The 12,180-nt window shown below is 41.8% G+C and overlaps 1 protein-coding gene across 1 annotated transcript; it reads right to left on the bottom strand.

Moving 5' to 3' along the window:
- Positions 1–1,912: 1,912 nt before the first annotated feature.
- Positions 1,913–3,303, bottom strand: LOC130033665 (calcium homeostasis modulator protein 6-like). Its single transcript, XM_056125458.1, has 2 exons — positions 2,749–3,303; positions 1,913–2,266 (listed from the first exon to the last, which is right to left on the bottom strand). The coding sequence occupies exons 1-2, from the start codon at positions 3,301–3,303 to the stop codon at positions 1,913–1,915; spliced, it is 909 nt and encodes a 302-aa protein (XP_055981433.1).
- Positions 3,304–12,180: the final 8,877 nt, after the last annotated feature.

Genomic DNA, 12,180 nt, shown 5'->3' with positions numbered 1-12,180 from the left:
TTTTGTCCTCTCATATCCTAATAGTATGTCAGATCACAAGGCTCTGATTTATTTTTAAACATATCATTTCTCAGGATTCCGTTTGTAGTAAGTGACCTTGAGAGATGAACTGATATCCCAGACAATGTGTAGACTTGATGTTAGTAATCATAAAGTGGTTAATAATTAATATCAAGTAGCCTTGGGATCTGTGTTCACTCCAGTAGGATAGCCCACTATGTACTAGTATTCATCTTAGTTTTAGAGCCCTTATAGGACTTGAATGTTAGAACAGTCATTGAAAACATGGGACTTATGATGTAATTAATATAATATTTTGCATTTGATTCCAAATTTTTACCTTTTTTGCCAGCCTTTATAGTATAATATTAGGCTATTGTTTTGTTAGAAGAGTATTAAAAAGATATATTGGTGGAATCTATTTTTAAAAAAGAGCAAGTTAGCCATTATTGAAAAACTGTATTCCCTGTCTCATTTGAACTGGGACTAAAGCAATTATTTCAAGAAAGTATCAAGTAAACAATTTTTTAAAAAAATATGATTTGTGTTATGCCAGGGATTGAAAGAAAGTTACCTGATTTATGAGGATTGATTTTTTTATGATAGTAGGGTTGGCAAGTCCTTGCCTAATAATTTTCCTTTTGTGACTTTCAAAACTTTTTTTAGAGCATTACAAAGCCATAAATGATTAAATTTCAGTCATACAGTATTCCAACACTTATCCCCCCATTAGTGTACATTTCCCAGCATCAGTATCCCCCGGATCCCTCCCATCACCCCCATACCCCACCCCTTGCCTGCCTCTTTGGCAGGTGATCGGAGAATATGTTCTCTTTCTCTTTGTCTCTCTCAAATCTTATTGCAATATTTTCAATTTGAGGTTGATCATAGGTTTTCATATATGAAAATAGCAGAGCGGGTAGGGCGTTCGCCTTACAAGCGGCCAACATGGCCGACCCGAGTTCGATTCCTCCGCCCCTCTCGGAGAGCCCGGCAAGCTACCGAGAGTATTCAATATGCCAGACACAGTAACAACAAAGTCTCCAATGGAGACGTTACTGGGACCGCTCGAGCAAATCGACGATCAACGGGAGGGCCTTTACCTTTACCTTTTATATAAAAATGCTATCAGAAATAACACTGATCTTGAGGCTAATCTGATATTAACTAGCAATCATTTTATAGTTACTATAATCAACTCTACATTTTGTCTAAGACAGAGATCAGTTCCTCTCTCAAGATCACTTGCTACAAATGGAATCCTGAGAAATGATCTGTGTTAAAATAAGTCAGAGTGTTGAAATCTGACATACTAGTAGGAAATATGAGAGGACAAAAGGATTATCTCCCCAACACACAATATTTTCTTTTTCTTAAGGCATATTGGCAATTTATACTACCTCTTCAAATTAAAATTTGGTACTGGATTTGAGAATGTGTTCTCTTTCTCTTTGTCACTATCTTACATTTCATTATAATATTTTCAAACTTAGGCTGACCACAGGTATCTAAAATCAAAGAATAAACCTATATGAGGTGTTTTATATAATTATAAAGTTATAGGGATTGCAGAAACATTTTTTTCCTGTTACCTAGTAAATGATTTTTAAAACCCAGTTTCTTATAGTGGTTTCATCATTTAACTGTATTTCCTTTAAAAATAAATTCATAGGTAAATAAGTTTTATCTCATAGGTAAAATTGTTTCTACAATTTAGAAGACAAAAAATGTTCAGTCAGATATGAATTTTTAATTTCTAAATAAAGCAAGGACTCAAAACAAATATTTTTTCTATTCATTTATAAGGTTATTAGTCTTCAGTGGTGTTTAGACAATATTCAAATACAAGACAGATTTTAGTTGTTATCTCCAGACTTGCACACTTAGTTTCATTATCTCCAGTTTTATTATCTCAAGATTTGTTTTCAAAATTAGTTTTATTAGCACATTTGTGCAATAGACTGTAGTACTTTTCATCTGGAAAAGTATATAGTGATGAAATTTCCTTCCAGTTATCAAGGCTTGGGGTGTAAGGGATGCTGGTGTTCTTTGCATCTGACGGTGGCATAAAGAAACATTTGACATTCTGTTTGGCTAATTCTGCAGCATGCTCTTTTGCTTCTTTTTTAAAGTTCTCCTCTTCCTGTTTCATATAGATTTTCCAAAAATTCAGTTGTCGAAAACCTACAGGAGAGCAGCACTGAGAAGCAATTGCACCAATCATAAGGCAGATAATAACCACTGCAATCAGGGACCAGCCTAGAACCTGAAAGTAACAAAGTAGGAGTTTAATCAAATTTTAATAAAAAATAAATTTACAAGTAAAGTTTGACCTACTCTTATGTGATGAACCAATAACAATATAAAGTCTTAATTCCATCAAGGAAAGGGAAATAAGAGAGTGATGTAGAAGGCGAAGGGTAGACAGAGGTATATGACCCAGAATCTGCTCTCAGTGAGTGTCTTTCCTCCTGCTCACTGGTTTTACTAAAATATTGGCGTTTCAGCTATGTAGAGACAAGTAGCAATTCTATTTTATTTTCTGGTGACTAAATTTGAAGAAAAGACACAATTCTTCCCCACCCCATCTAGCCCATATAAAAGTAAAGTAAAGTAAAGGCCCTCCCGTTGATCATCGATTTGCTCCAGTGGGCCCTTTAACGTCTCCATTGGAGACTTTGTTGTTACTAGCCCATACATGCCAGCCCTTTTCAATCTTCTCCTCTACCCCCAAAACCAGTGACTGACCTGTGATTGAGCCTTGAGAACCTTTGGAAATGTCTGCATTTCGGATAATAGGTCTGATTCCTTGCAGGGAACTCGGGGCATCAGGTTAATACAGTTCTCCAGTTTTTTGGTGTCATTGTCAGCGATGGCAGAGCAGAGGGGCTGTGCAATTTTCCTGATTCCGCTGCCAGCACATACATAATAGGTACCTTCGAGCAGCGCCATGGCCATCCAAGTGAGTGGCAAAGAAGCAACCGAACAGCTAAGCTGCCAGAAACACTTGCTACTTTGCAGGCAAGCGTTACAGCTTTCATGGTAGCAGCCCTGCTTGCAGCAGTTGGTTAACAGGCGCCACGTGCGTGTTCTCACCAGGTAACCCAGGATGAAAAGCACCAGAGTCGGCACCAGCAGGAACATCAAACCATAGGTCTGGTTCCAGGTCTTGTTGCAGGGGCACTGGAACACCGCGTTGGAGAAGACGCTCTCTCCGCCTACTGTCAGCAGGGTTGCCAGGCCACAGCCCAGGGCGCTGCGGTACTTGCGGTACAGGTCCACCGCCAGGCGAAACTTCTCCATGGCTTTTCCCGAGGCTGCTCCGCTCAGTCACCTGTTGTTCTTCCTGCTGCTCTGCTTGTCAGGAGTCAACTAGCATCTGAAGTCGTTTTCTGCTCTTTATTAGGACACAGCTTCTGATAAAGGAAGAGGGCTTCTCTGGTCTCCTTGATGTTTCTTTTGCTTTCTTATTTTAACCAAATTAACTCTGGCTAACAAATTACCAAGCCAAATGTACACACCCTTTTCCAGTATCTACCCTTCCCAGGCACCTTCCCCCACCCTTTCACCTGTCACCCTGCGCCCCCCCACAGGCTCAGCGACACACACACACACACACACACACACACACACACACACAATAGCTACTTTCATCTCCCAGGTAGGGACTCCATCAAAGGTTAAACTTTGTTTGGTTGAGTCCTTTGTTCCCACCTCTTAATCAGAGACACACCCTTATCGCACAAACTTAATGTAATCACCCAACGGAAAAACTATGTTCTACTTGGGCAAACTGGGAAAAGAATCAGATATTCCTTAGTGTACCCACCCTAACTCCTAAGTCAACTCCTAGCAAGAACAAACAATTAGGGGTAAAAAGCTAAGCATTTGCAGGAGACAAAGGACACATTTCTGCTTCTTTTTTCACAAGCTAAACCACAACAAAACCCAGTTTAAGTTTATGTTCTATTACACTTATGTTTCCCCTTGTGGAAAGATCCACCAGTCTAAGGTAATCTAAGAGGGCCAAGTTAGGAGAGCTGCTAGGGTCAGGGCTCATCCTTGTTTTCAGTGAATGACAAAGACAACTGAGACCAAGGCCAGACAAAGAATATTTATTAAAGGATTAGTAACAAACAGAACTTCACACTAGGTGCTAGGTGAGAGGCAGGCAATAGACTGCCCAAGCACTATTGTTAGCTCATAGCATACAGTCATTAACCATTGGCTCTGTCATACTATGTTGTGCCCTGGGGGCCTGTTCTGTGCAGGCAGTAGTCCAGGAAACCAGCTGTCCTGACAGGGTGCAAAGTTCCACAAGTCTTTGTGGTTTGTTATTTTAAAGAGGCCAGTTCTTTATCTGTCTCTGCCTACCCATCTCCTGTGCCTGTTTTCACTAATTTATTTATTATTACTATTACAATTGGTTTTGGGTCACACCTGCAGTGCTTCGGTCTTACTCTTCTCTGTGTTCAGGAATCACCCTGACACTGTTTGGGAGATCATATGTAGTTCAAACCAGGTTGGCAGGCTCAAAGCAGGTTGGCAGAATTCAAGGCAAGTGTGTATGATTTTTGCATCAATATTTGTTAGAAATGTTGGTCCATAGCTTTTTGCTTTTTTAAATTTATTATTATTTTGTGTGTGTGTGAAACCTTGTCTGGTTACTAAATCGGGGTTATGTCCTCATAAAATGTGCTTGTAAATTTTCCCTTATTTAAATTTTTGGGACTAAATTGAGAGGTGTTGATGTTAATTTTTTTAAATTTATTTGGTAGGGGCTGGAGAGATAGCACAGCGGGTAGGGCATTTGCCTTGCACAAGGCCAACCTGGGTTCGATTACCAGCATCCCATATGGTCCCCTAAGCACCGCCAGGAGTAACCCCTGTGCATCGCCAGGTGTTACCCGAAAAGCAAAAAAAATTAAATAAATTAAAAAAATAAAAAAATAAAATTTATTTGGTAAAATTCAATACTGTATTGAGCTCACTTGGTTGAAGCTTTTGGTTTTTTTGGAAATTCTATTATTAATGTGTTTCTATTTGCTTATGGATGATGGGTCTTTTTCACATTTTCTTTCTGATTTAGGTCTGGAATATTCTAAGACTTTGTACATTCTCTGATTGTAATAATTTAAATAAAACTGCTGATGGAATGGAAACTGGGAACCCTGGTTAACGGAAGAGGACACAGGTGAAGGGATTGGTGCCAGAATTTTGCATGCCTGAAACCCAATTATGATTAACTTTGTAATTCATGGTGACTAAAAGCAAACAAACATGTGTTAATGTAACCCTCTTCTCATAGTCTCTCAGTGATACTTTGTTCTTGAATGAATAGTTGTTGGCTGTTTGTCTTTTTAGAGAGAGCAAAGTAAAGACCTACATAGCCATCTTGGGGACATCAGTCTACTTCCTTCTTTTCATAAAAACACTAAACTGTTCAGGTGGTCTCTATCTTTATATCTTATTCTAATATTCTTCCAATGAACTCACCACTTTCTTCCATTATGTTGAGTGTTAAGGCTTCAACATAAAATAGTAGTTTGGGAAAAACAAACAATCATGTGTGAGTCAGATACCACAATCCTTCCCGGAATACGTTGAAGAAAAGCTATTGAAGAACTTCCCTTAGGGAAAGCATGTGGCTGATGAGAAACTTATTGAAAAATAAACATAAAGAGGTTAGCATTTATGATTTTGATATAGAGTAATTGAAGAGGGGTCTCAGCATAGTTAGGTAGATATATGCAAGATAATACATACATAAATGCTGAGTGATGAGAAGAAAGTGGCAATGAAAATACATCGGAGAGGAGCATTGCAGGTAGACGAGACAATCCCTATTAGAAGGACTTTGTAGTAGTTGGTATTTACTACAGAGAGTTGTTGGAACAGATTGAAGAAAACCTGAACTTCAGAAAATTAGTTCTCATACTATCATCATGATCATGATCATCCTGTTCGTCGATTGCTTCGAGCAGGCCCCAGTAATGTCTCCTTCATCCTAGCCCTGAGATTTTAAGAAGTGCCATATTCAGGCTCTTTCAGGGTTAAGAGAATGAGACCCATCATTGTTACTGATATTTAGCATATTGGGTATGCCACGGGGAGTTTGTCAGACTCTGTCTTGTGGGCAGGTAACATTTGGTAACCTGCGAGGTTGTCCAAAGTAAGAACGAGATAATAAGATGATGCGCTTCCGGGAGCTGGGTCTCTGGATCTTGGCCGTTGATGGGATTACACAGCGCTGGGGGTCAGATGGTGGGTGTGAGCCCTGCCTACTGGAAGATGGAGGATCTGGGTGGAGGATGCTCAGCCCAAATCTGGGCAGGCTTGGAGATCTCAGCCCCGGGACCCTCATGCCTTTGTTCCTCTGCCAGTACCTTCATGCGTGTGGAGAGTGGTCTCAGCATGGTGGTGGCTGGTTCTGGAGGTCTTCAGCTGCTGGAGCTCTGTTCAGGGCGGGGAGGGAAACTCAACCCACCCCCCTCCAAGGGGGCGCGGGGAGGACAGCCAGGCATGGGGGCAGGAGACTCTGCTATTATATATAGGTTTATTTATTTGGTGGGAGAGGGTTGGAGGCCATACCATTGGTACACACAAGCTATTCCTGGCTCTGATCTTACAAGTTTCCCCTGGAGGTGTTCAGGAAAATGTATGCAGGGCTGTTGAGCAAACCTAGGTAGCTATACAGAAGGCAAGTGATTTTACCCCTGTATTATCTCTGCAGTCTCTTATCTGTAGTTTTACCATATCTTCTCTTTGACTGGAAAACTAGATTAAATAGCTATTCCAACTACCTTCACAAATCTCATCATACAACCTCCACTTCCCTGGGGCTAGAACTACACTGAAGGTAATGTCTCTGTGTTTAAGTGCCTTGACAAAATTCTGTTTCAAATGTCTTTATTATCTGCCTATAAATTTCAATGTCTTGTCCAAGAATTAACTAAAAATACAACAATTTCATGCACAGATTTATGCTAGAAATGTGTACTTAGAGAACCTAGAAAAGAAACTCTATTTCCAAAAGCATAATCTACTTAGAGAAAACTCAAACCCTTAAAGCGATTTCAGAATAAAACAGGCACACACTGAAAAGAACTATGGATTATTAGGGGAGAAGATTCTGAAATTTCTGTGCTTCTATTAAATGGTATTATATCCATTCTGTCTAATATATATGTATATATGCTATATATGCTAATGTAGTGTATTTTTCTCAAAAGTATTTTGTTATTGAATTAGTTGGATTTAAATTTATACCTTTCAAACTTTTTTAAATAGAAGATTTGGACTTTATAGATTATTTAGTAAAGTAAAGTAAAGTAAAGGCCCTCCCGCTGATCATCGATTTGCTCGAGTGGGCCCAGTAACGTCTCCATTGGAGACTTTGTTGTTACTGTGTCTGGCATATCGAATACTCTCAATAACTTGCCGGGCTCTCCGAGAGGGTCGGCCATGTTGGCTGCGTGCAAGGCAGACGCCCTACCCGCTGTGCTACTGTAAAATTAATTCTGTATATACTCCAAAGTTCTTTCTTTTCTTTTTTTTTATTGAATCATCGTGAGATACAGTAACAAGTTTTCATGTTTGAGTTTCAATCATACAATGATCAAACACCCATTCCTCCACCAGTTCATTCTTCACCACCAACGTCCCCAGTATATCCCACCCAAGTATATCCAACCTTCCCCTGCCTCCATGGCAGGCAATTTCCCCCATACTCTCTAATTTTGGGCATTATGATTTGAAATACAGATACTGAGAGGTTATCATGTTAGGTCCTTTATCTACTTTCAGGACACATATCCCATTCCGAACAATTTAATCAATGTGTTAGTGATCCTTCCAGCTATGGGGCAATATTCCTGACCCTTGTATCAACTCGAGCGGGCGCCAGTAACGTCTCCTTTTGCCCCTGTCATGTGCTAGTGTAGCCCAATGGCATCTGTTCACTCCGGGAACATGAAGGGCCTCAAACCGATTGTTCATGATCTTGACGAAGAAGTCTGACCCTCTGGTAGGTGGGCGGCCACGTGGTCTTTTGACATCCCGTGGAATCCAGTCGGTAACAGCTCTAGTCCAGCGGTTGTCTTTAAATCTCATTACGTGACCAGCCCATCTGATTTTAGACACCTTGGCAAATGAGACAGCGTCCCTGATTCTTTATCGTCGACGGATGTCAGAACTCTGGATTCTTTCTCTCATTTGAGTGAAACGTGATATTCCAAGCATAGCTCTTTCTATTCTTCTTTGGGAGACCTGAATAGCGTTCTCATCCTGTTTGCGTAGGGCCCAGGTCTCTGAGGCATATGTTAATGCAGGAAGAACAGTGGAATCAAAGAGATGTGCCCGGAGCCAGAGGTTCTTCGTCCTCTTAGCTATTTCTTCGACGTTCTTGAAGGCGTTCCAAGCCACTCTCTTCCTCCTGTTCAGCTCGGGTGCCAGGTCATTTGTCATGTTGACCTCTCGACTTAGGTACACAGAGCTGTTGCATTCGGAGATGGTCTTTCCGTTAAGAGCGAATGGGGCGTCAGTAACGAGGCTGTTTCTCATAAACATTGTCTTCGTAAGATTCAGCTGTAGTCCTATCTTTCCACACTCACGGTCAAAGTTGGCCAGCATTTGTGCCGCTTGGCTGATGTTTGGTGTTATTAAAACAATGTCATCAGCAAAGCAGAGGTGGTGTAATTGCTGACCATCTATCTTCACTCCCATTCCTTCCCATTCCAGTCGTCGCATGATGTTCTCGAGGGTGGCACTGAAGAATTTCGGTGAAATGATATCACCCTGCCACACCCCTCTCTTGACATCAACAATCACTTCTTTGTAGAATGGTGAGATCCTGGTAGTGAATCAGCAATACAGCTCACGGAGGATCCTGATATATTGGGCTTGAATGCCCTGATTGGCTAGGGCTTCAATGACCGCTTCCGTCTCAACAGAATCAAAGGCCTTCTTTAGATCAATGAACGTTAAACAGAGCGGCATCTTGAACTCCCGAGAAACCTCAATGAGTTTGGTTATGGTGTGGATATGGTCGATGGTGCTGAATCCTTTGCGGAACCTGGCTTGCTCGCATGGTTGTCCTTCATCTAGTGTTCTGCCAATCCTATTTAGGATGACTCGAGTGAACAACTTGTAGATGACAGACAATAGGCAGATCGGGCAATAGTTGCCAATGTCATGGATGTCTCCCTTCTTGAACAGTAGTATGGTCCTGTTGGTTTTCCATTGGGACGGAACCTTGCATTCAGACAGGTAGCGAGTGAAGAGCCGAGCCAGTGTATTGATGAGTACTGACGGCAGGTTCTTCAGGTGTTCAGGTCTGACCTTGTCTGGGCTGGGTGCTGTTTGTTTCTTTACTGACGAAATGGCGTGTAAAATTTCGGAAGGGAGAACGTTGGGAACGACATATACATCCTGTGGAATTTGGTATGTCGGCAAGTGGACATGGCCATCGAAGAGATTTGAGTAGAAGTCATGGATAATCTTCTCCATTGCCGTTCTGGAGGATGTAATGGATCCATCAGGATGTCGGAGGGCAGTCATCTTGGTCTTGTAGTTGGCGAATGACAGGCAGGCATAACGAATACTTTTCCTGGCTTCTGCCGCATCTACCAGTACTTCTGCTCTTCTCTCTTTGAGGTCTTCCTTGATCGCATCTCTGCACTGCTTTGCAAGCTCGGACGTTAGCTTGCGGTTGCCTGAGGCATGTGCCAAACCATGCTGGCGAACTAGCTCAAGAGTTTTCTAAGATAGGCGATTTTTTGTGGCTATCTCTCTCTTGGCGTTCCTTGCACATTCATGGAGGTGCTGAACCAGTCGATCGTATTCCCCGTCATTGTTGTCAACAATGGCATCTTCCCATGTTGCTGCAATAGTACCAAAGAGTTCCCCGTTGGTGATCATTCTGGGAGTTCTCTTTTTGAACTTTGCAGCCCTTTCTCCCGGCTCTGTGAAGTAGAATTTTGCACGAAGGAGATGGTGGTCCGATCGCTTTCGAAATTTTGGGACAACAGTGACATCGGTCAGGCAAAACCGTCGATTGAATATGATGTGGTCTATTTCGTTGTGGAATTGTTCACCGGGAGACTCCCATGTCCATCGTTTAAATTCTGCCTTCTGGAACTGTGAGTTACCATGAATGGTCTTGGTTGACATGATGAACTCAGACAGTCTCTCACCCTGTTCGTTCCATTCTAGGCCATGGGTCCCGATGTGAAGTTCTTCAGCTGATCTTCTCGGTCCTATCTTGGCACTAAAATCACCCACAATGAACTTGTAGAAGGTGTGGTCTTCTTTATAGAACTTTCTAGCTCCATGTAGAACTTCTCGATTTCTCTTTCATGATAATGAGATGTTGGTGCGTAGACAACGAAGATAGAAACTGCAGGAAGTGAGCCACATCTATTCAAATGTAAACGTCCAATTCGGGTTGTTAGGCATTCGAATGTATCAATGCTCTTGGCCAAGTTTGTGTTGACAAGGACACCGACGACTCCAACACCTCTTTTATCGCATGTTCTGAGGAACAGTTCTTCTCCAGTGTCGAAAACGGCATGGTGAGATTCGTGCCTTCTTGTCTCGGTCAGACCAATGATGAGTACTTGATCATTTGTGCTTGTACCATCAGGTTCTCGATGGATGCATCTGATGCTAGCGTACGTGCATTGAAAGTACAGACGATCATTTTTGTCTTCCTTCGTTGTGGCAGCCTAGGTAGGCCTTGAGATTTTGTCGGCCTCTCCTTTCTCATCCTTCTCAGTGCTGCCATGTGGGTGAAGCCTTCAGGGTCATGTGAATGAGACCAGTTGTAGTTACTGGTTTTGGCATATTGAATACACAATAGATAGCTTGCTTAAGTGATAAGTGTATCAACTGTCCTTGGGTGTCAGTCTCATATTATGTTGCTTTATATTCCACAAATGAGTGCAGTCCTTCTATGCCTGTCCCTCTCTTTCTGACTCATTTCACTTAGCGTGATATTCTCCATGCCCATCTACTTATAAACAAATTTCATGACTTCATGTCTCCTAATAGTTGCATAGTTTTCCATTGTGTATATGTACCAAAACAGAATCAAAGGCCTTCTTTAAATCAATGAATGTTAGACAGAGCGGCATCTTGAACTCTCAAGAAACCTCAATGAGCTTGGTTACCAGGTGGATATGGTCGATTGTGCTAAGTCCTTTTCAGAACCCAGCTTGATCTCATGGTTGTCCTTCATCTAGTGTTCTGTCAATCCTATTCAGGATGACTCAAGCGAACAGCTTGTAGACAACAGGCAGGTCAGGCGATAGTTGCCAATGTTGTGGATGTCTCCCTTCTTGTACAGAAGAACAGTCCTGCTGATTTTCCATTGGGACGGAACCTTGCATTCAGACAGATAGCATGTGAAGAGTCGAGCCAGTGTATTGATGAGTACTGATAGCAGGTTCTTCAGGTGTTTGGGTCTGACCTTGTCTGGGCTGGGTGCTCTTCGAGACTGAAGCGTTCATCAAAGTCCCAGCCAAATAAGGGCGTTCAAACTGAATATATCAGGATCCTTCATGAACTTTATTATGGATTCACTGCCAGGATCTCACCATTCTACAAGGAAGTGATCATTAATGTCAAGAGAGGGGTTCGGCAGGTGATACCATTTCACTGAAACTCTTCAGTGCCACCCTCGAGAACATTATGCGATGACTGGAATGGGAAGGAATGGGAGTGAAGATAGATGATTGGCAACTACACCAGCTCTTCTTCGCTGATGACATCATTCTAATAAACCAAACATTAGCCAAGTGGCACAAATGCTGGGCCTACTTCGACCATGAGTGTGGAAAGGACGGACTACAGCTGAATCTCACAAAGACAATGTTTATGAGAAATGGACTTGTTTCTGACATTCCATTCGCTCTCAATAGAACAAACATCTCCGAATGCAACAGTTAAGTGTACCTAGTTCAAGAACTCAACATGACTCAACATTTTTGTACCCTTAGGATATATTCCCAAGGGTGCAAAAGTTGGCACCTGAATTGAGCAGGAGGAAGAAAGTAACTTGGAATGCCTTCAAAAGCATCAAAGAAATAGCTAAGAGAACAAAGAACCTCTGGCGTTGAGCACAACTCTTTGATTCCACAGTTCTTCCTGCATTAACATACACCTCAGAGACCTGGACCCTAC

The sequence above is a fragment of the Sorex fumeus genome, unplaced genomic scaffold (genome assembly GCF_029834395.1).
Source record: "Sorex fumeus unplaced genomic scaffold, SorFum_2.1 ptg000054l, whole genome shotgun sequence".
NCBI lineage: Eukaryota > Metazoa > Chordata > Mammalia > Eulipotyphla > Soricidae > Sorex > Sorex fumeus.
The sequence above is the reverse complement of the archived record's forward strand: the minus strand, read 5'-3'. Positions and strand labels throughout refer to the sequence as shown.